The following is a 22,434-nucleotide window of genomic DNA, read 5'->3' as shown; positions in this document are numbered from 1 at the left end:
TGAGACTCCCACGTTACAGTATGCAAAAATACATCTGTTTGCTGTATGTAGATTATGCATTCATTCATTCATTCATTCGATTTCTATACCACCCTTCCAGTTTACACAGAGAAACAAACAAACAAGATGGCACCCTGTCCCCAAAGGGCTCCCTGTCTAAAAAGAAACATCAGATAGACACCAGCAACAGTCACTGGAGGTACTGTGCTGGAGGTGGATAGGGTCAGTTATTCTCCCCCTGCTAAATAAAGAGAATCACCATGTTAAGAGGTGCCTCTTGCCAAGTTAGCAAGGGTGAACTCATAGGGGTGAGAAAGCTCCAAGACACAGCTGAACAAGCTGCTGCCAGAGCACTTATCTTTGTAGCTGAACCATGCACAGATTGCTAGGGAAGCTGTGAAACCTGCTTCTATGTGGCTGTGTTCTAGCTCTCCCACACCAGGTGCTCACAGCTTGCTTCAATATCTTGTCTTTCACTCCCCATCTGCAGTATACTGCAGGAGGTGCAAATATTATTTTGGAAAGCACATGCACCCACACAGCATTGCTACTAATTATACTAGTTGGCCTGCCTCACTTAGCTTCCTGGCTGCAGTTGTTTCATCTAGAGGAAATGCCTAAAACATAATGTGTGTTACCTTGCTCTTGGTTGGGCAAAGCAGCATATCACAGCATCCTGCATCAAGGGGTCAAACAGTAATGATGAATAACACCGTCTTTTCCTCTAGGAATGTAGCAAACCACGTGAGGCCTTTGGATTTGAACAGGCTGTTCGAGAGTACACCCTCCAGAGCTTTGGAGAGATGGCTGATAACTTCAAGTCTGATTATTTCAACATGCCTGTCCATGTAAGTACACACTGGTGAAACTTGTGTGTAAGGGAGATATTATCTGCTTGTTTTGTGACTTGTTACATCTGTTTGTTATACAAGTATAACATCTGTCTGTTTTTAAGGGGATCGTCTTAAATTCAGAGTTGTCTTCTGTTTGGGTAAATACAGTATGTGAGGGAGGCTCAGTGAAAGAGTCCTCTTGTTCTCTAGGATACCAAGCCTCTCTTATGTCTAATAAAATAAACAAAACCAGCATACGTTCAGATTTATTTTCTGCCCCATTTATTTATTTATTTAAAATATTAAGCTAAAAAATAAGACAAATCTGATTAAAAAATTTAGAACACAAGAATAAAAACAATACAAAGTACAAAGAGCAGCAGAGACAATAATATAAAAGCTTGGGTAAAAAGCCTTGATGAAGACCGAGGAGCGAATAACCACTGGGAGAGCATTCCAGAGTCTGGAGGCAGCAACAGAGAAGGCCCTGTCCCACATGCACAACAACCGAGCCTCCCTTATTGTCAGCACCCTGAGCAGAGCCCCCTCAGATGACCTCGTCAAGCGGGCAGCAACCCTTGGGAGCAGGTGGTCCCTCAGATATCCCGGGCCCAAACTGTTAAGGGCTTTAAAGGTCAAAACCAGCACCTTGAATTGGACTCAAAAACAAACTGGTAGCCAGTGCAGCTCTTTCAAAATGGGTGGATGTGCTCCCACCGGGCAGCTCCAGATAAAACCCTAGCTGCCACATTTTGCACTAGCTGAAGTTTCCGGATATTCTTCAAGGGCAGCCCCACGTAGAGCGCGTTACAGTAATCCAGCCATGACTAAGGCATGGGTAACTGTGGCCAGATCTGCCTTCTCGAGAAAGGGACGCAGCTGGCGCACTAGCCAAAACCGTGCAAAGGCACCCCTGGCCACCGCTTTCACCTGAGCTTCCAAAAGCAGAGCCGGGTCCAGTAATACCCCCAAGCTGCGTACTTGCTCTTTCAAGGGGAGTGCAACCCCATCCAGAACTGATAAAATCTCCTCATCCCGACTGGCAATCCTACTGACCAACATTACCTCCATCTTGTCCGGATTCAATTTCAGTTTATTAGCTCTCATCCAACCCATCACGGCCTCCAGCCCCCAATTCAGGACATCCACTGCCTCCCTAGGATCAGGTGACAAGGAGAGATAGAGCTGAGTGTCATCCGCATATTGCTGACAACTCGGTCCAAGTCCCCGGATGACCTCTTCCAGCGGTTTCATGTAGATGTTAAACAGCATGGGGGACAAGACCGAACCCTGCGGGACCCCACAGGCCAATGGCCACGGAGCCGAGCAGTAGTCCCCCAGCACCATCTTCTGGACCCTCCCCACAAGAAAGGACCGGAACCACTGCAACGCAGTGCCTCCGATTCCCATACTCAGGAGGCAGCTTAGAAGGATACTAGGGTCGATGGTATCGAAAGCCGCTGAGAGGTCCAGCAGAACCAACAGGGACACACTCCCCCTGTCTAGTTCCCAGCATAGGTCATCCACTAGAGTGATCAAGGCAGTCTCAGTCCCACATCCGGGGCGGAAGCCAGATTGAAAAGGGTCCAGATAATCCGTATCATCCAAGACCCTCTGCAGCTGGGACACCACCACACGCTCTATCACCTTGCCCAAAAAGGGCAGGTTAGAGATAGGTCTATAGTTGTCCGGATTGGAGGGCTCGAGGGAGGGCTTTTTTAATAATGATCTTACCACCGCCTCCTTGAGGCATGATGGCATCCTGCCCTCCCTTAATGAAGCATTAATGATCACCTCCAACCATCTACCTGTACCCTCCCTGGCAGCCTTTATTAGCCAAAGAATCCAACACAATAGGACCAGATGCTACCAGAGGCACGTCTGCCAGAACTGCCAAAACTGGAGTCCAAATCAGCACAGCTGCGAGCAACTTTATCTGCAAAGTGGCAAGCAAACTGATCACAGCGGGCTGTAGATGATTCTTCCCCCATTACCTGGGTGTGTCCGTGCAGCAATGTCTTTGCTACACGAAACAGCTCTGCTGGTCTGTACTGAGCAGATGTAATGGAGGTGGAGAAAAAGCCGGAGAGGGTGTTTAGGAGCAACCGTGTCAACAGCCCAAGCTGTCTCTCCATTGCAGAGATCAACCAGGGCCTCGACACGATCACCAGCTCTCAACACTGGAAACTCCCTGAGGGCCGTCTGGAATCCAAGCGGATCCATAAGCCTCCACGGCGGACCATTCTAATCGGTCCACCACCCATGCAGAGGGCAGACGGAGCAGTCAAACTAAACCCCACCAGATGATGATCTGTCCATGACAAGGGAGTTGTCTTAAACTCCCCCACCTCCAGATCATTTGTTCCTCGGTCAGCAAAAACCAGATCCAGAGTATGTCCTGCAATGTGGGTAGGGCCCGATACCAACTGAGATAGGCCCATGGTTGCCATGGAGGCCATGAAATCCTAAGCGGCATCCACTAGGGGTGTGTGGACATTGAAATCTCCTAAAACAATAAGCTTGGGGGAACCCAAGGCCACCTCCGAGACCACCTCCTCCAGCTCAGGTAGGGAGACTGAAGTGCAGCAGGGTGGTCGGTACACCAGCAGAATCCCCAGCCTATCTTGGAGGCCTACACTCAAGGACAAACACTCAAAATTCTGAGATTGCCTGACCGGGCACCTGGAAATGGGAAAGATCTCTCAATAGATGACTGCAGTGCCCCCTCCTTGACCCTCCAGGCGGGGCTGCTGCATGATCAGGAAACCTGGAGGGCAAAGCTGAGAGAGACCAACCCCGCCCAGCTCATCTAAACAGGTCTCCGTCACACATATCAGGTCAGCATACTCATCTACAATCAAATCGTGGATGAGAGATGTTTTAGCGTTGACTGACATGGCATTCAACAGCAGCACCCTAATCCTCAAGGGAGTGGTCTCAGATCTCCCTGGGGTCAGAGGGCTGGGAGAAGAGCTGGAAAAAGGAACAGGCCTCAGTTGCCTGGACCATTTCCCCCTGTAACGGCCTGCCCATCTCCCACCGCCATACCTCCCTCTGCCTGCTACCTGTGATATTGCTGTCCCTACACCAACCCCACTTTTCTGTTCTCCCAGACACATCCCCTCAGCCTGACCAACCACAGCTCCTCTGTTTGATAAAAACGAGGCCCAGGACTCATGCTCTCATGCTGGTTTCTTGATGGAAACGAGGAAGGTCTTCTGGGCCCCAGGCTGAGAGCCCCACAGCTGAGAGCCCAGGCAGGACCCCACAGCTGAGAGCCCCAAGGACGAGAGCCCTTGTGCTCTCGTGCTTCGGCTCGCGCCCTTGGGCCAGCCCGCCCTCTATAGCAACAGCAGGCCGCAGAGGAGATGACACACACCTGGAGGCAGAGGTGGGGCGGAGGCAAAACAGCAGAGTTAATGCCCCAGCCCAAGCTGTTCCCTTTTTTCCATATGGGATACATACTGGCATTTAAAAATGAAAGGAAGAACAGAAGCAGTTTAGGTGCCAAATGGCTATGTTATATATTAATAATTTATTTAATTATTTGTCATATTTCTATACCACCCAAACTCAGGTCTCTTTATAGTCAAATATAGCTTTTTGCCAGCATTAGAAGCTGGGTTTTTACTTTGATTTCTTAAAATAGGTACAGGCACTATGTAAGCATTCCATAAGCAAGGTTTGGATTAGGGAGCTGTTGGGCAGTCTTGCTGACAAGGTGCTCACCAAAACTATATGATCCTCTAAGACCAGATGACTGGTCTGTCTACCTAGTGTTGTCTAGACTGGCTGCGATTCTCTGAGGCCTTGTGCAGAAGTCTTTCTCGGCCTCACTGTTTTGAGATTCTCTAGCAGCGAGTCTGCTTGAGACTTTCTGCATACAAAGTGTGTGTTCTACTTTTAAAAAACAAACATTTATTTTTCAGAAACCGGTATACAGTTAAAATAACACTGAAAAATCAGTTATCGGTTCACAGACTTATCAAATTTGCAATACTTTTACTTAACCCTTCCCCTCTGTATTTGCTGTTTCCACTGAAGTTTTGGCACTGGTTGCTAGAGAAAATATGGCTATTAAATTAAGGTTGGTATTCACAAGTTGATGCTCTCTTTTAGGGATGTGCATGGAATGGGATTTGCGTTCTATTCTGAGCTCGGAACTACTGGTCGAGCTGGTGGTTCCAACGGAATGACAGAATTCACATTAAATTGACTTGTATTATAACAAGCCAACCAAGAAGCACGGAGATCGCTGGCCAATCAGAAGCCAGGGCCATAACTGTCAGCAAGGAGGGAAACAGCGTGCCAAAATGGCGCTCAGAACACTAGAAACATTCCAGATTGGAAGGGGTCGTTCCATTCTGAGCTCGAAACAGGCCCTTCATTTGAAGGGCGTTTTGAGTCAGAACATTTCAAGCTCAAAATGTTCTGACACCTCTAATCTCTTCATATGCATTCTTTAAACCAAGAGTCAACCTTGTAAGAACGTCATAAAGTAATTTTTAGTTTAGGCACCCTTGCAAACAATTCCTAAGTGGGCAGTTGCTCTTCCTAGCTAACACCTGTCTACTCTGAGCCAAGATGAAGCTAATGGCTATAGATCTGTGCTTGTCTTCCTACTGCAGCTGGGAAGACAAGCACAGTGATGAATTCCTTCCTGCCTGTGTTCCCTCAGGCACACAGACTTGGCAAAAGTAGTTGCACTAATAACATGCCTCTGCAAAGTCAGACTTCTCTCTCCCCTGACCCCAAAAATTCTGCACATAGAAGGCTGGCATGTAACAGAGAAGGGCGCACTCAAATGTGGAGATTCCCCCCCCCCAACATGCAATCTGAATGGTACAGACTAGGAAAACTAGCACCCCATGGTTTGTTTGCATGTGTAGATGGACTGCACTTTCTATTAAAGTTTGCTCCTGGTAAGTTTCCCCCCTAGGTATGGCGAAAGTACATTTCCCCCCTCATCACACCTGACACACCAGTTCCCTGTTTTAAAATTCCATTTTACTTCCTGAGGAAAATTCACCAATGTGTTGTGAAATTTTCGTTCCCTTTTCTCTGGCAACTGTTCCTGCAAAATTACTGCATTTTAAAACAAGCTGTTTTACTGTGGGTTGTGGAAAGTAAGCTTGAGCCCGAAAAGTTTTGGAGGCCATTATAGAGGCTTTGGAAACGTTTTGGCCACTGGGGCCATTTCAGCTTTCGGAGGCGGCGGGGGAAAGTGCACTTACCCCTCCTGCTGCATTTCCCCCGGCAGCACACCGTTGGATCAAAGCCCCTCGGGGCGGCAGCGTACTGCCCTGTTGCCCTCATCGGCCAGAACTGTTGGGCACATGTACATGCAACAGGTGCATGTGTGCCTGGTACTTCTGGCCATTTCCAGCTGATGAGGGCAACGGAGCAGTAGGGAGGTATGCTGCTGCCCCGAGGGGCTTTGATCCAACAGAGCGCCAGCGGGGGGAAAGCGGTGGGAGGGGTAAGTGCACCCTCCCTTGCCCTTAAGGGAACACCCCCGCCCCCTCTGGAATGCTTCCGAGCACATCCCTAGGGGAAAGCATTTAACACCTGAGAGGCTGTAAATATTGCTAAATCATCTATATGTAGCTGGCTAGCTTCAAAGCCTGGATTCTGTTTTATGCTGTCTCCTCTGCTTCCAGATGGTTCCCACTGAGCTGGTGGAGAAGGAGTTCTGGCGACTTGTGAGCAGCATTGAGGAGGATGTCATTGTGGAATATGGCGCTGACATCTCATCCAAGGACTTTGGAAGTGGCTTCCCTATTAAGGATGGCAGGCGAAAGCTAATGCCGGAAGAAGAGGTGTGGCTAAGATATGTGGCATGCATGTAGTTTTGCATCCTGGAAAGCTAGTGCTAAATATTGAAAATTAAAAGATATTTGCACTATTTTGGTGATGAGAGAGGCAACAGGCATTGTTGCTTCTTAAAAAAAACTAGCTGGGCTGAGCGCAGAGCATTTGAGCCTCTGACTGGCCCACCCACCCACAGCTCCTTTTTCTATCCTGTCCCTGCAACTTGCTGGCTGGCCTGCTGCTTCTCCACGCACCCCCCCCCCCGCCTGCTTCTCTGTGCCCCCCCCCCATTTTCTTCGCCAGCTGCCATTTCCTTCCCTCCCGCCTGTACCCGTGGCTATTTGACAGCTCTCTGAACTCTCACGAGAGCTGCCATGCATGGGATTAGTCATGGGTATGCCTTGGAGAATTAAATATATAGGTATTTGCTACCTAGAATCAAGGCTTTGGTGGCAACTTGGATGTTATACTGTTTCAGGTAACAAAAACAACAACGTATTACCATATGCCCTTGGGAGGAGGCAATTGGCATTTGCTAAAAAAGAGAGTGCTTGATCTTTCGTTGCTGGTTGCTTTCGCTGTGACATTCTCACCACTGTGTTACCCTCTCTCTGGAGTTCTTGACTTGTGTTCGTAAAGTATGCATGGTCTAGAACAGGGATGCTCAACAGCCCTCCTGCAGATGTTGGCTTACAACTCCCATAATCCTTGGCTATTGGGCACTGTGGCTGGGGGGTATGGGAGTTGTAGTCAAAAACAGCTGGGGGGACAAAGGAGTAGGCTGGTCTAAAACCTTTTTGGAGGGGAGGGATAAAAGCAGATGTGTATGGGGTGAAGAGTTTTTTTTTTTTAAAGAGTGACTGGTAAGAGCAGGATTAAATCAGGTGTCTCAAAACTACAGCCTTCCCACTATTCTTGGACTACATCATACTCCTGCTATTTTTGGACTAGATCATCCTCTGTCATAGTGGTCAGTAGCCAGTGTTGATGGGAGTTGTAGGCCAGCATCTGATGGGGAGCTGCAGGTTGAGGCACCTATGTTAAGCATTCCCTGCCCTCCCATTTTTCTCCAGTGCAAATTGCCCCTTTCTGGGGGCATTTGTAGAGAAGGATCTTGCAGTGAAACATGTAGCTTGTCACTACATAGTGGAACTGATCCAGGTAGAAGACTTATCTCTAGCTGATGTTTGCAAAGCCAAAACTCTTTCTTTTAATAAAAAAAACAAAATATTTTGTGTTCTGGTTCTGTTGTAAATGTGAATTTATATAAGAGAATTGAGCTTGATTTGAGAGTGATGAACATGCTTGTTACAACATGTGATATGGCATGCGTGGAGGGGTTATATATTGAAAGGATACACGTGTTCCCCTCCCCCGCCAAGGGATTCCAGTAAGTGAGAGCAAGTCCACCTGGTGTTGGAGATAGGAGCGTTGGTTTCACTTACCGTGAAGGCTTCTTCTGGTTCTTGCTGCCAGGGACATCTCCTGGGTTATCCCCTCCCACTAGCTCCGAGACAGGACAGAATCTGATTGGAAGACATAAAGATACACGCCCACTCGGGGCTGAGGGGGATAACCCCATCCCATTTCTTTCGGCCGAGCCGATATTTATAGGTCCCAGAGACGGTCTGACACCATAGGTAAGAAAAACACAGATAAGAGCAACAGCAAAACAGTTGAACACCCTCAAGGGAAACGAGTGCGTGTTAACCAAACTTTTCCTTTGCAGACTCATGTTAACAAGGAACTTGACCAGGAATAGGCAGGAAGCGCCCAACTGGGTGGGTCGAGATGTCCCTGGCACCAAGAACCAGAAGAAGCCTTCACGGTAAGTGAAACCAACACTCCTTTCTCGGTTCTTGCTGCCAGGGACATCTCCTGGGACATACCACAGCTTGGCCAACACCGGGCGGGGGCGCCCCTGACTATTCCTGAGGAAGTACCCGCTGGAGAACCCTCCTGCCAAAGCCCACCTGGACGGTGGCAAAGGAATCAATTTTATAATGTCTGGTGAATGTTGATGGCGTAGACCAGGTAGCTGCCCTACAGATATCCTGCACTGGGACATTAGAGGAGAAGGCCGCTGAAGTGGCTGCTGCCCTGGTAGAATGCGCCATGATATGCGTCGGCGGTGTAGCGTGCTGAGACTCATATGCCATCACAGTGCAGGCTCTGATCCATCTGGCTATAGTTGAGGAGGTAACTGCTGACCCCATCGATCGTGGATTGAATGAAATGAACAAGGAGTCCGTGGAACTAAAGGCTGCAGTTCTAATGATGTACTTCTTTAGACACCTACGAACGTCCAACTTGTGCCACAACTTTTCTTGCTCGTGGAGCGGATGCGGGCAAAATGACGGTAAGAATACATCTTGAGATTGATGAAAAACTGATGGAACTTTTGGTCGTACGAATGGGTCCGGGATCAGCCGGACCGCCTCCTTCTGGAAAACACAAAAAGATTTTCCGATCGACAGTGCCCTCAGTTCTGAAATACGCCTGGCTGAGGTAATTGCCACCAAGAAGGCTAACTTAAAGGACAAGACCTTGAGTGGTATAGACGAAAGATGTTCGAATGGAGATCGTTGGAGAGCTTTCAGGACCAGGTGCAGATCCCACAAAGGAAACCTGTGAATGACCGGAGGTGATAGCAAGGTAGCCCCTCTGAGGAACCTCTGAAGGTGAGCAGCAGCTTGGGAGGAAGAGCGTGCTCCTTTGGAAACTAGACCGATTAACAATGCCGCCTGGCGTTTCAAGGTATTGGGTCTTAGTCCCTTTTCCAGACCTTCCTGTAAAAACTGCAGGAGATGCTTTAGCGTTGCTGTGCCCCTAGGTATGGAATGCTGTGATGTCCAACGCAGAAACGCCCGCCAGGTATACTGATATATGCGGTTGGTAGATGGTCTGCGCGATGCTAACATAGTACGGAGGACCCCTTGAGAGTATCCAAACCGGTTTAGGAGACCCCTCTCAGTTTCCAGGCGGTCAGCCTTAACCAACCCGGGTTGGGATGAAAAATGGGCCCTTGAGACAAGAGACTTTCGCTGACTGGCAGCTCCCAGGGCGGTTCCACTGCGAGGTGTACCAACTCCGAGAACCACGGTCTCCTGGGCCAAAAAGGTGCTATGAGAATCATGTGCGCTCCCAACATCCGCACCCTTCGAAGGACCCTGGCCAGCAAGGGCGTGGAGGGGGGGTAAGCGTATAACAGGCCCTTTGGCCAAGGACTGGACAGAGCATCTACTGCCGCTGCTTCCCTGCAGGGAAATCTTGTCATGAAGCTTTCCAGTTGTGCATTTTTTGATGTGGCGAATAGGTCTATTAGTGGCATGCCCATCCGCTTCGTTACCTGCTTGAAGACAATGTGGTCCAGCGACCATTCCCTTGGATGGATATCTTCCCTGCTGAGCCAATCTGCTACCTGATTCAGCTCTCCCTTCAGGTGGTGTGTTGTGAGGGACTTGATGTTTCTCTTCGCCCATGAGAGCAACAAGTTGGCCTCTAGACTTAGTGACTTCAATCGGGTCCCCCCTTGATGATTCACATGGGCCTTTGCTGTTACGTTGTCCGTCTTTATGAGTATGTGGCGGCCCTGGACTGTGGTCTGAAATGCCTCCAGCGCCAAGTGGATGGCCCGAAGCGCTCTCCAGTTGATGCTGTGGTGTCTTTCGTCTTCGTTCCAACGACCTTGTGCTGAAAGGTGAAGGCAGTGTGCTCCCCAGCCCCGGTCACTGGCATCCGTGATGATCAGCACTCTTGGAGGTTCCAGGAACTCCTTCCCCTGGAACAGGTTGCCCGGACTGAGCCACCAGCGTAGTGCCTCCCGAAGCTGAGGGGGGAGGGTGAGCCACAGTCTTTTCTTTTGAGCTATCTTCTGTTGATAGGGGAGCAGAAACCATTGAAGTGGGCGTAGATGAAAACGCGCCCAGGGAACCAGCTCTATGGTTACCACCATCAGCCCTAACACCCTTGCTAGGGATGGTAGTGGAGCAGATGGAGGGGCAAGGATAGTCCTTATTTCCTGAGTGAGTGTCGTGAAACGATCCCACGGAAGAAAGAGACGGTTCTCGACTGTGTTGATTACAACGCCCAGGTGGCGCAGATGATAGCTTGGAGTTAGTTGACTTTTCTGCCAGTTTATTAGGAACCCATGGCACTCCAGTTGTGCGATGGTTGTCTCCAGGTCCTCCTTTGCTTGGTCCAGTGAGTGTGATTTCAGGAGCAAGTCATCTAAATACGCAAAAAGATGAATCCCGCGCAGACGAAGAAGTGCCACCAAGGGCGCCAGTACCTTGGTAAAGATCCGGGGTGCGGCTGACAGACCAAAGGGTAGTGCTGTGTACTGGAAGTGGCGTCCTGCGTACTTGAAACGTAGCAATCTCCTGCTCTCTGGATGAATTGACTCGTGTAGGTACGCTTCTCTTAGATCGATAGATGTTAGGAGGTCCAGGTGTTGCAAAGCTTCCGAAATTGACCTCAAAGTTTCCATCCGGAAGCGCTCTTGTTTGATTTGTTTAAGAACTTCAAGTCCAGCACTACCCTTCTTGAGCCGTCCTTTTTGGGGACGGTGAACAGTATAGAATAAACGCCCCTCCCCTCCTGGCAGGTTGGCACTGGTTCCACCGCCCCTATTTCTACGAGATGCTGGATGGCCTGAAGCATCTTGGAATGCTTTTTCCAAGAGCGGGACCTCGGGGTTGGAAGAAACCTGCGGGGAGGAGGGGCGTCCAGTTCTATCCTGTAACCGGACTGGATTACTTATAGTACCCAATGGTCTGTTACCGAAGAGTCCCAGGCGGGGAGAAATTTTGACAGGCGGCCCCCCAGCTGACCTGGATTTGAGTCATTGCTGGGTTTTTGCCTTAGACTGGGTGGAGGGCTGTCTGAAGCTGCCTGCACCCCTGTAGGAAGTACGTTGATGACCCCAGGAGCCTCTTTGCATCCTATTGTCCCTGCCCCGGCCCCTAAAGGACCGGAAACGTCGAAAGGGCTGAGTTTGCTGAGAATTCTTCTTAAAGGGTGGTCGGTCAGGCTTACGCACGGCAGTGGGCATGGTCTTGCGTTTGTCAGTAGACTCTACAAGAACATCCTTTAAGGCTTTCTCCCCGAACAGTTTTGTGGCATCATAAGGCACCCCTGTAAGGTTACTCTTCGAGGTGCTATCCACTGCCCAATTTTTTAGCCACAGGTGTCTCCTCCCCAGTACTGATGCTGCCGCTACCCGCGAAGAGTATCTTATAGAGTCCAAGGTAGCGTCTGCAATGAAAGCCTGCATTTTCTGAATTTTAACCAATTGTTGCCTAAACCTAACATTATCTGAGGGAGGGCTATTCAACAAATCATCCAACCATAGCAGAGAAACCCTTGCTGCCATGGATGCAGCTGCTGCTGCTCTGGTCGAGTGGGCCGAGTTATCATGGGCACGCTTGAACGCCACCTCTGCTTTCTTGTCTGCTGGGTCCTTAAGCGTGACCTCTCCGTCCCGTGGGACGAGGGAATTTGACACCAGTTGCACGATTGGCGCATCCATGCAAGGCGTTTTGAACAGATCAGAGGCCTCCTTTTGAAAAGAACATGGGTGTATCTAGGGTGGGGCAGGCAGGGCACGTGCCCCGGGCACCACTTGAAGGGGGGCGCCATTTCATAATTTTTTTAAAAAAAATTAAAAAATGGCTGCTGAAAACAAAATGGCCACTGCACATGCTCAAATGGCCTCTGTGAGGCCCTAGGCCAGGCCAGGCCTCACAGAGGCCATGTGAGCATGCATGGTGTCCATTTTGTTTTTAGCTGCCTTAAAAATAAATAAATCTAAAAATGGCCATGACACATGCTAAAATGATCCCTGTGAGGCCCTAGAAGCCAGCGGGGGGAGGGGAACCTTTGCAGACACCCCCCCCCAGCCTTTAGGAAGCCCCCAAAAGGGACTACAGGTATTATTTTTAATTCAATATAATATAAATCACTGTACACATATTCAGTTTGGCACTATGTACAGAGAATCAGGGCTTGTGAATAATGAGCTGAAGCTTATGAGCTAGGATTGTATTCATTTGGTCTTACTTTGTTTCTTGTGATAAGTGAGTTAAATGTGATGTCTTAATAATAAGGCTATTAATGGTGAGTTTGTCTTTGAATCATTGTGAAATGCTTAGTATTAAGGCCACTGGGAGTTTCTTGCTCTCTTTCTCTCATTTTAACTGTCTTTCTGAAATACTAGAATATATTCCAAGCAGTCACACAGTTTACTCTGCATATCCTTGAATTATTTTCAGAGTATCTGGGAAAAGTCCAATTCTCCATTTATTTTTAAAACTTATGTAATGGTGATGCTACAATGCATAGTAGAGAATTAGACAGGCACTTCTGTTTAGTTTTCCAAGTACACCTCCACATAGTATTTGGGTATTTCATGAGCCCCATCATACTAAAATTTGTAGTTTTCCAGCATTTTTCCAGCTACGTCCACTGCTAAATAACTTTTGAAAGATTAAAAGATTAACAAGCTTGACTTGTATTTTTCAGCTGATATTATGGTAAAGTTATCTCAAAGATGGGTGTCAGATGTTTGGACAGAGGGTGCAATTTCAGTGCTTGCCCTAGGCACTATTTTCCCTAGATACGCCACTGGAAAAGAATAATAGCGGTTAGAAATGGGCAACGGTTTCTTATTAGCTGCCGGAGTCTGCCACTCATGCTTCACTACCTCAGCAAATAAATCTGGCAACGGCAACATAATGTCTTTGTTTTGCTCTCGGAAAAACCCAGTCCCCTTTTTCAGAAGCCTGCGTGTCAGGATTCGCATTCTGGTGAAGCCCTATGGTCTTTATGACCCTAGTCATTAGAGGAGTAAAGTCCTCAGCAACGAAAAGTCTTTGGGAGACAGAAGCATTTTCACCATCCTCTCCACCTGACCATTCCCCATCCTCTCTGTCAGGGAGTTCGGGATCCCGGGGTGAGTCCCTGTTCCTGACGGGTCCCTCTTCCCCCTCCGACTCCAAGGGCTGGGAGGGAGTTACGCTAGGTTTTCTCAGAGGCCTGAGGTCCAGTGGTTTTGGATCTCCAGAATCATGGTCAGAGATATCAGAAGAATGCGTGCCAAGCTTACGTGGAAGGACCTTTTTTTGACTTAAGATGCTTTCGCTTTGCTTTGGCTTTTTTGGGGGGGGAGGCTAGTGGAGTCACTAGAGGCACCACTATCCGAGGATGATGGGTCCCTCTTCCTTCTACGACAGGATTTTTTATCCTTTTTAGTCGGTTTAAGTTGATAAACAGTATCAATAATTGCGTTCTTAAACCAAGCCTGCCAATCTGGAGGGACAGTCTTTGGTATTGCTATAGTTATTGGAGCTGCAGGCACCTCCCATTCCCCGACCGCCATTTTAGGGGCCCCGGTCACTTCCCTGGAAGAAGTCTCCATGGACGAGGAGCCCGCCAAAAATCTCTCAGAGTCCTCCAAAATGGCCGCCGCGCTGTCATTACGCGCCGTTTTTGATCCCTCTGCTGCCATTTTACGCCTGCAGCGTTCTTGTGCCTCCAAAATTAACCTAATTTCCGCAGAGGACGGAGGAGGGTTGGCGCACGGGAGCTGGGTAAACAGTAACTCTGGAGCCAATGTGGAGGACCCAGTGCCCTTTTCGGCTGCTTGCCGGGCCGCTGAGGAACGAGTTTCTTGGCCCGGAGGCAGGCGACTCGTAGCGGACCCGGCGGCAAGCGGCGCGGACTGCTCCAAGGCGGCCATCACCATCGCAGCAGTGGGCGGCTGAACGGACGCCGCTAACCCTTTCCGGGCGATAGGAAGTGTTGCGGCGGCTGCAGAGCTTGCCGGACTCGGCCGGGCGGCAGCGATCGATGTGGCAGGAGCGGAGCTTGCCTCCGTACTAGCGGGCCTTGCCGAAGCAGGGGCTCCGAGGGCCCTGGAAAGCCCCGGCCCGAAACCAACTCGCTGGGTTCCCCTAGGCACTAAAACTGTTCTCTCCCTCAAACCGCACTCCATACAGCGGGGTGGGGGGGAAGCGAGAAAAAGTTGGAAAGGGAGACTTTTTTTTTTTGGTAGACAAGTGAGGAAGACAATACTGAAGAGAAGATGAGATATAGATAAGAAATTTAAGGATAAGAAGAAAGATACGAAGAGAGAGGAAAAATCTGCCGTCTGGAGCTAGGCGAGGACAGAAAGAACTGGGGTGGGGTTATCCCCCTCAGCCCCGAGTGGGCGTGTATCTTTGTGTCTTCCAATCAGATTCTGTCCTGTCTCGGAGCTAGTGGGAGGGGATAACCCAGGAGATGTCCCTGGCAGCAAGAACTGAGAAGGAGGATTAGATTGTCTCCCCCACCAGCACCCAAGTTAGAGCAATGGAGGGTCTGAGGAGATTCTGTCCAGCCATGTTCAGTGTCTTAGAGCACACTATATTGTGACCTGGTAGAAAAAATGTAATGAACTGGTGCACTTCCCATGTTTGGGTGTATCAACTGCCTTCTGGCCTCTTCCTTGACAATCTTTCTCCTTTCTCTTGGCAGGAGTATGCCCTTTCCGGTTGGAATCTCAACAACATGCCCGTACTGGAACAATCTGTCCTGGCTCACATCAATGCTGACATCTCTGGCATGAAGGTGCCCTGGCTTTATGTGGGGATGTGCTTTTCCTCATTCTGCTGGCACATTGAGGATCACTGGAGCTATTCTATCAACTACCTTCATTGGTATGGACTTTTGCCACATTGGGGGTGTGTATGCATGTGCTCAGGGTGATGATGGTAGTACCCTTTTCCCTAGATCTTGCCCTCCTTAATCTTTCCTGGAATAATATACACACTCTTTGCCCAGGCCATAAGAACACTAAGTAAAATATTTAGTGTCCTGAAAGAACACAAATACTGAGGAGAAAAGTAGGTATATATGTCTAAGCCAGAAAATATTTCAGATTCTGGGGAAGAGAAATGTAATGTCTGGAGGCCCATAGACTATTGCTGAACAAGGAGTCCACTTCTGTTAGCTGTGTGGTATCTGCCATGTTAGTCTAATTCCATTATTACTGTATATTTAAAATGTGGTAATCTACTGCAGCTGTCCAATCATCATGCTTGAAGCTTATGAACAAGTTACCAACCCTTGGTCTGAAGAACCTTGATCTTATCAGTTTGATCTGTTCTTGGCAAAGTCCCAGTACGGCTTCTAGAAGAGTGGACCTGTTTTACTGTAGGCTTGATAACTTGTGCTAGAATGGTTAGCCGCCTTTCTCTTGGATAATGCAAATTGTGGGGGGTGATCTCTGCCAGGGGAGAGCCCAAGACGTGGTATGGAGTGCCCTCTCATGCAGCAGAACAACTGGAGGAAGTGATGCGAGAGCTGGCTCCGGAGCTGTTTGAGACGCAACCTGATCTTCTGCACCAGCTAGTCACGATCATGAACCCCAATGTGCTTATGGAGCATGGTGTGCCTGTAAGTATTTGTACAACCTCTCCCTCTGCTCCTAGGCGTCTTGTCTCGTTATGTAGAACAACTTGGAGTAGTATTTAAATGTTCCTATGACAGTGGTGTCGCTTTTGATTTCAACCTTCCAGCTCTGTAGCGTCCTTTAGCATATCTCCATGGAACTTGGAGTGCTCTTTGTACTAATCTTCAGCAGCTACAATATGTCAAAATTGCCTCAAGAAGTGGATACAAAACAAGTTGCCTTGCTTTAAAAAAAAAAAAAAAGCACCGGAATGCTTTAATTGAAATCAAAAACATGTATTTTAAGTCATCAGAAGATCCATTACTGGCACATACTTGGTTACATGTCACTTTGATATTCACATTTTGTAAAAACTCGGCCACAGTTTGAAACAAATAAGTGTTGATGCTGAGCCACTAAGCAGCAGTCACTTCTGTTTTCTTATTTACACGTTCTCTATCCAGTGTCCTGATAAACTCTGATTCTAAAGCATTTGACCCTTATGGAGTGATAAGTGGTTGCTCTTTGCGGATTAGTGGAAAGATGTTCCTTTGGGGATTCACAGCATGTGATATAAAGCATCTTGAGTTAAAAACACCCACCACAATTTGAAGAGTTAAAACCAACCACCATTGCAGTTTAGCTGAAATAGCTGCAGACTTGAATTCACTGTACAAAGTAGTTGGTCAAATGTAGGGAAAGGGGATGCATGAGTTAGCCGCTGCTACCAGTTATTTAATGTGTGCTTTGGGGAGACCAATGTGACAGTATTTATTTATTATTTAGTTAGTTAGATTTATTTGTCACCCTACTCCCATAGAACTCAGGACGGCTTACAAGCAATAACATACACAGCAACACAATTCTATAAAATACATCTTACATAACGTCATAACCCCAACCCCATACAGTACTCATTCCACATGACATAGTAACCATGGATTACAAGATCACTCTACAACCAGCTGTCTCAGCGACCAAACACCCAACGGAACATTTCAGTCTTACATACCTTATGGAAAGCCAGCAGATCATGGAGAGCTCTGATATTATCCGGTACTAGCTGCTTTGACACTCACACTTTCTCATCGGCTTGTTTGCAGGTGTACCGGACCAATCAATGTGCTGGCGAGTTTGTTGTCACTTTCCCACGTGCCTATCATTCTGGCTTTAACCAAGGCTACAACTTTGCTGAAGCTGTGAACTTTTGCACTGCTGACTGGGTCTGTACATTTCTTGCATAACCTAGTCTGTAGCTCATAACTTTACCTGAGCAGTGGTACTATATACTACACTGCTTGGTGCTATTATAATAAAAGGCATATCGGAACATATGCATGGTTTGGTTAAGTTTTGTCTGCATTGGGCCAATATGGATCTTGGTTGCTGATGGGCCTTGGCAGCCCTCCTGCTACCATTTTGCATTTCATCATTGGGGAGTTGTGAGGCTGTTGGGACTGAGAGAGAGAAATTGAAAACAAAATTAAAACATGCTGAGTACGGATGTCAAATCTAAACTTTATTTACTACTTTAAGAATGTGAAATGCATTATGGGTAAATTAGCTGTTGTACCAACACAGCAGTATTTTGTGTGCTACGAAGTAGGGGTGTGTGTGAGAGAGAGAGAGAGAGAGAGAGATGGTATGTATATATTCAAACAATAATTGGAAATGTATCCAAAGGCAGGAGGAAATACAGGTTGTTGCACCCCGAGATGCAGAAAGCTTGCTATTCTCAAGAAATGAGATAAAAGCAGAAAATAGAAAACTATTGACCTTGAAACAAAAAGCAGGATTCATTTGTGCTTTGTAATAGTATGTAATCCTTAATGTTACGTAGAAACAGAAAAAAATATTTTTCTAGAAACACAGCTCAGAAATGAGTTGGTTCAATGCAGTTAACACATTCATGTAACCTTTGATTATTTTGAAACACCCCCACCACCACCACCACCACCAGGGTCTTTTGTATTTGTCCACTAGTTGGGGCTTTTTCCAGATTGTGTTTAGGCTGTCTGATCTCTTAAGATTACCCTGCCTGTTAAAATTATTGTAACATTTACTTCCACCATATTCTATTAAAACACTGCAACTTAATAATAATAATAATAATAATAATAATAAGCATTTATTAAAACACTTAAACTAAGATGAAACTTGAAATTTAAGCAAACACCTATATTTGCTTTGATGGTTTTAGCCCCTTATTAAGTATGTTGTGACAATTCCATTTTCTTTGGATTTGGCTTCCCAGACACTAAGAAGATGGAATCTCTTGAGAGGCTTATTATCTAGTCTTTCCTCCCATGTCTCCTTCCCCCGGCCCCAATCTCCTGTTGCTTTGTTTCTTTCTTTGTTCTCTGCTAATAATGTGGTTGACTTGGTGTTGCTGGGGGAGAGGCTGATTTCAGACAGGCAGTTTGAGATTTCTTTTGCAAAGAAATATGCAAAGATGAGCTCATAGACTTCATGAGAGTGCAAGCCCTTGGGATCCAGAACATGCACAACCAATTCCCTTTTACCTTGAGTAGACTCCAACAAGCTTGACTCTGGTCTCTGGAGAGTGTGCTACTGGATACTATGACACACTTAATTCCTGTAATTGACTACATCCTCTTAATGAGCTTTGAAAACCTGTTTTTCCTCATCCTCTCCTGGATTTTACTATGGAGGACCAACAGCCTCCTGTGATACAATTCTGGGGGGAAAAATATGGCTGTGTGTTTTTCTTTCCTAGCTTCCCATCGGGCGGCAGTGTGTAAGCCATTACCGGCGGCTGAGGCGCCACTGTGTGTTCTCCCATGAGGAGCTCATCTTCAAGATGGCCGCAGACCCTGAGTGCTTGGATGTGGGGCTTGCTGCCATGGTCTGCAAAGAAATGACGCTCATGACAGAAGAGGAGACACGCTTAAGGGAGTCTGTTGTACAGCTGGTGAGTTCAGGGAAACTCTGCTGCTGCTTCTGTTCAGGCTGAGGAAAGACAATATGTGGAGCCTTCAAAAAGAAGGTTTGTCTCCTGACGAGTATCCTTATTGGGTGTCGCTTGGTTTTTTTGTCTTTGTTTTGTATCAGGGGGTTCTGATGTCTGAGGAGGAAGTGTTTGAGCTGGTTCCAGATGATGAACGTCAGTGTGCAGCCTGTAGGACTACATGTTTCCTGTCTGCTCTTACATGTTCCTGTAATCCTGAGCGGCTTGTGTGCTTGTATCACCCGAGTGATTTGTGTTCATGCTCTGTGCAGAAGAAGTGTCTAAGGTATGAACGTCTCCATCGCCCCTTCCCAGACTGTTGCCCCTTGTAGACATTTCTTACTTGCTGCCTTTAACTAGGACGAATGTTTGTAGTAAGGTTTCTTGGTAACCACAGACAGAGCATACAGCATACTGACAAATACAGAATGTGCTTGTTCATCTCTCTTACCGCTTCCCATCTGAGAGTTGCAATAAATTAAACTCTTCCTCCTTGTTTACCTCCAGGTATCGGTATCCTCTAGAGGACTTCCCCTCCCTGCTGTATGGAGTGAAAGTCAGAGCTCAGTCCTATGACACTTGGGTCAGCAGAGTCACAGAGGCGCTATCTGCTAACCTCAACCACAAGAAAGGTTAGACCCAGTTTTGTTGTCTTTAGAAAACTGTTAATGAGTATCCTGGACCTCTGGCTTGGAAGGCCCATGTTGGAGATTTGGTTTTGCCCTAGCTCGTCCTTGGCATGGCTTATATATCCCCTGAACACATTAAGCAGGGCTCTGTGTGTGGTGATTCCTCAGAAGTGCAAAAAAAGAGCCAGCGTGGTGTAGTGGTTAGAGTGCTGGACTAGGACCGGGAAGACCTGAGTTCAAATCCCCATTCAGCCATGATACTAGCTGGGTGACTCTGGGCCAGTCACTTCTTTCTCAGCCTCACCTACTTCACAGGGTTGTTGTGAGGAGAAACTCAAGTATGTAGTACACCGCTCTGGGCTCCTTGGAGGAAGAGCGGGATATAAATGTAAAAATAAAAAAAATAAATAATGTAATATTTGGTGCAGAATTGAGCTTTGTGGGGATCTTAACATTTCATTTCATAACATAAAACAAGTTTCTTGTCCTTATGGCTACGAAGAGGATTTGGAGGTTTCTGAGTAAGACCTGCTGAAACCTCAGAGACCGGGTCTGAATAAGAGCAGGGGCAATGGCAGAGCACTTGCTTTGTACACAGGAAGTCCGAAGCTCAGCCCCTGGCATCTCCAGGTATTTAGAATACTTACTCCTGGTAGGGCCAGGAAAGATTCTTGCCTGAAAAGCTGGAGAGCAACTGCCAGTCAGTGTAGACAATACTGTGCTAGTTGGACCAATAGTCTCACTCAGCGTAAGGCAGTTTCATATGCACATCTATTTCTAGCCATTATGAGCAGGACTTTAGTAGCCTGCCTAGGTCCTTACCTCCCCTCATGAGTAGAATGAACAGAATATATTATGCAATATAAGTGCAGAATAAAGTATACAAAATAAGAAAACGTGTGTGTGTGTGTGCGTGCGCGTGTACACTATCATTTAAAGGATACAGAATCCAGCTCTTTTTTAGTGCAAAATTTAGGTTGGGTGCAAATCAGAGGGGGTGGGGGACGGAGTATGCAGAACTCTGCTCTGAGGGGCTGTAGAAATACTGGAGCAGGCTCAGCTTTCATGCTCCCCTGAAATCGGCGCCTCCAAGCTTCTAAACTATTCTTGGAGCTTCTTTTGGGTTTAGAGCAAGAGTTTATAATGTGGCACAGAAGGGCTGCAGTTCAGAAGAGGAGGGTGTGATAAAGATAGCTGTCCTGGTATGTGCATAGCTTTCTCCATTGTGTCCCTAGGTCCTATAGATACTTTAGCATGAAATAAACTTAAGTAATGAATCTCTTGCCTCCAGAATAAGAATGTGACTGTTTCAGACAGTTTGCATTTAGTCCAGATTACTTGTCCAAATGGATAGTGTGAACTGACTTCTCTTATAGTGGTGGTCTGAAACCCTTTTTAAACATTGGCCATTTCACTTTTATTATTACTGTTCTTTAAAGAAGTCACTCTGAGCCAGTTTCACAGGGTTGGTTCACTGGCTGTACACTTATTGAGGCTTACTTCATATAGCATGGTGGGGTGTGTATGTGTGTGTGTAATAGCTGCCTCATGCTGATGTAGCCTCTTTTGCAAGATGCTCTCTGACTTTGAAAGTACCGATTGCTTTATTTGAGGAAGCAAGTGCTTTACCTAGTTACCTCACCTGTGGAAGCATTTAATTGCTGTCATGCCTTCACCCCTCAGTTTTGACATGAGTTTGAGGTATCCTGTCTAGAGTGAGGAGAAAGGATGTTGGTATAAGAAGTGGGCCATGATGAAACATAGGTGTATGACAACTTCAGATTTGCCATTCTGGAGGACTAAGGGAGGAGTTCTGCAGTGCTTGTGCATTTGTGCAAATGGCCTCTTAACCAATTTGTTGCAGATGTGATTGAGCTGCGGGTGATGTTGGAGGATGCAGAAGATAGGAAGTATCCTGAGAACGACCTCTTCCGCAAGCTGAGAGATGCTGTGAAAGAGGCAGAGACATGTGCATCAGTAGCCCAGCTGCTGCTGAGCAAAAAACAAAAGCACAGGTATGACCAGAAAGAAGGCAGGTAGATTTTTATGCTCAAACATGGCTTTCAAATCAAAAACTAGCGGCATCTGATGGGCCATTGTGTGAAACAGGATGCTGGACTAGATGGGCCTTGGGCCTGATCCAGCAGGGCTGTTATGTTCTTAACTAGAAAATGCATTTCCTGTGATAGCAGTAAATTGTGCATGTGTTTTTTTTTGTTCTGAAACTTGCATAATGAAGCCAATTTTTCAATGTAAGTCAAGAAGCCACAGTTTGTTAAATAGGTTATCTTGGAGCAATTTTTGCCAAGAGTTGTTCATTTACTCTGCAGCTCCTTGAAAACTATGCCCACAGTTCCCAACTCAGTGTACAAATTTCCCTTTTTATCTGTATAGCAGACTGAGTCCTGATAGTGGGAGGACACGGACGAAGCTGACAGTGGAGGAACTAAAAGCATTTGTCCAACAGCTGTTTAGCCTTCCCTGTGTCATCACTCAGGCCCGGCAAGTTAAGGTGGGTATCTAGAACAGCCTGTGGTTGCCTTGAGGTCAGAGTTTGTCTAGAGCAGGGCTCTGCAATTTTTGACCTGTCAGCTGTTCTCAGACTAAAACTCCCATCATCCCCAGCCAGTGATTATGGGAGTTGTTGTCAACATCTGCAGGAGGGTGGAAGTTGTGTCATCCTCCTAGATGAAACTTAATGTGCTACATGCTAATATAATTGAGACGCAGCAATTTTTTGGAGAGACTAAAAACCCAAATCTT

General features: G+C 47.1%; 1 protein-coding gene across 5 annotated transcripts in view; it reads left to right on the top strand.

Moving 5' to 3' along the window:
• The window catches only part of KDM5A (lysine demethylase 5A), a 64,350-nt gene that overhangs the window by 16,511 nt on the left and 25,405 nt on the right, over positions 1 to 22,434 (top strand). For 4 of the 5 annotated variants that reach the window (XM_053255367.1, XM_053255370.1, XM_053255369.1 and 1 more), the window contains 10 exons: positions 729 to 848; positions 6,494 to 6,652; positions 15,159 to 15,340; positions 15,917 to 16,079; positions 17,178 to 17,297; positions 18,812 to 19,006; positions 19,147 to 19,328; positions 19,550 to 19,674; positions 21,536 to 21,686; positions 22,066 to 22,183. In XM_053255367.1, the coding sequence (XP_053111342.1) occupies positions 729 to 848; positions 6,494 to 6,652; positions 15,159 to 15,340; positions 15,917 to 16,079; positions 17,178 to 17,297; positions 18,812 to 19,006; positions 19,147 to 19,328; positions 19,550 to 19,674; positions 21,536 to 21,686; positions 22,066 to 22,183 (1,515 nt within the window). The remainder of the gene's footprint in view (positions 1 to 728; positions 849 to 6,493; positions 6,653 to 15,158; positions 15,341 to 15,916; positions 16,080 to 17,177; positions 17,298 to 18,811; positions 19,007 to 19,146; positions 19,329 to 19,549; positions 19,675 to 21,535; positions 21,687 to 22,065; positions 22,184 to 22,434) is intronic. The other variant, XM_053255368.1, reaches the window with a different exon arrangement.

This window comes from Hemicordylus capensis, chromosome 5 (genome assembly GCF_027244095.1).
Source record: "Hemicordylus capensis ecotype Gifberg chromosome 5, rHemCap1.1.pri, whole genome shotgun sequence".
Taxonomy (NCBI): Eukaryota; Metazoa; Chordata; class Lepidosauria; order Squamata; family Cordylidae; genus Hemicordylus; species Hemicordylus capensis.
Note: the sequence above shows the minus strand (reverse complement) of the source record. Positions and strands in the feature narration are given on the sequence as shown.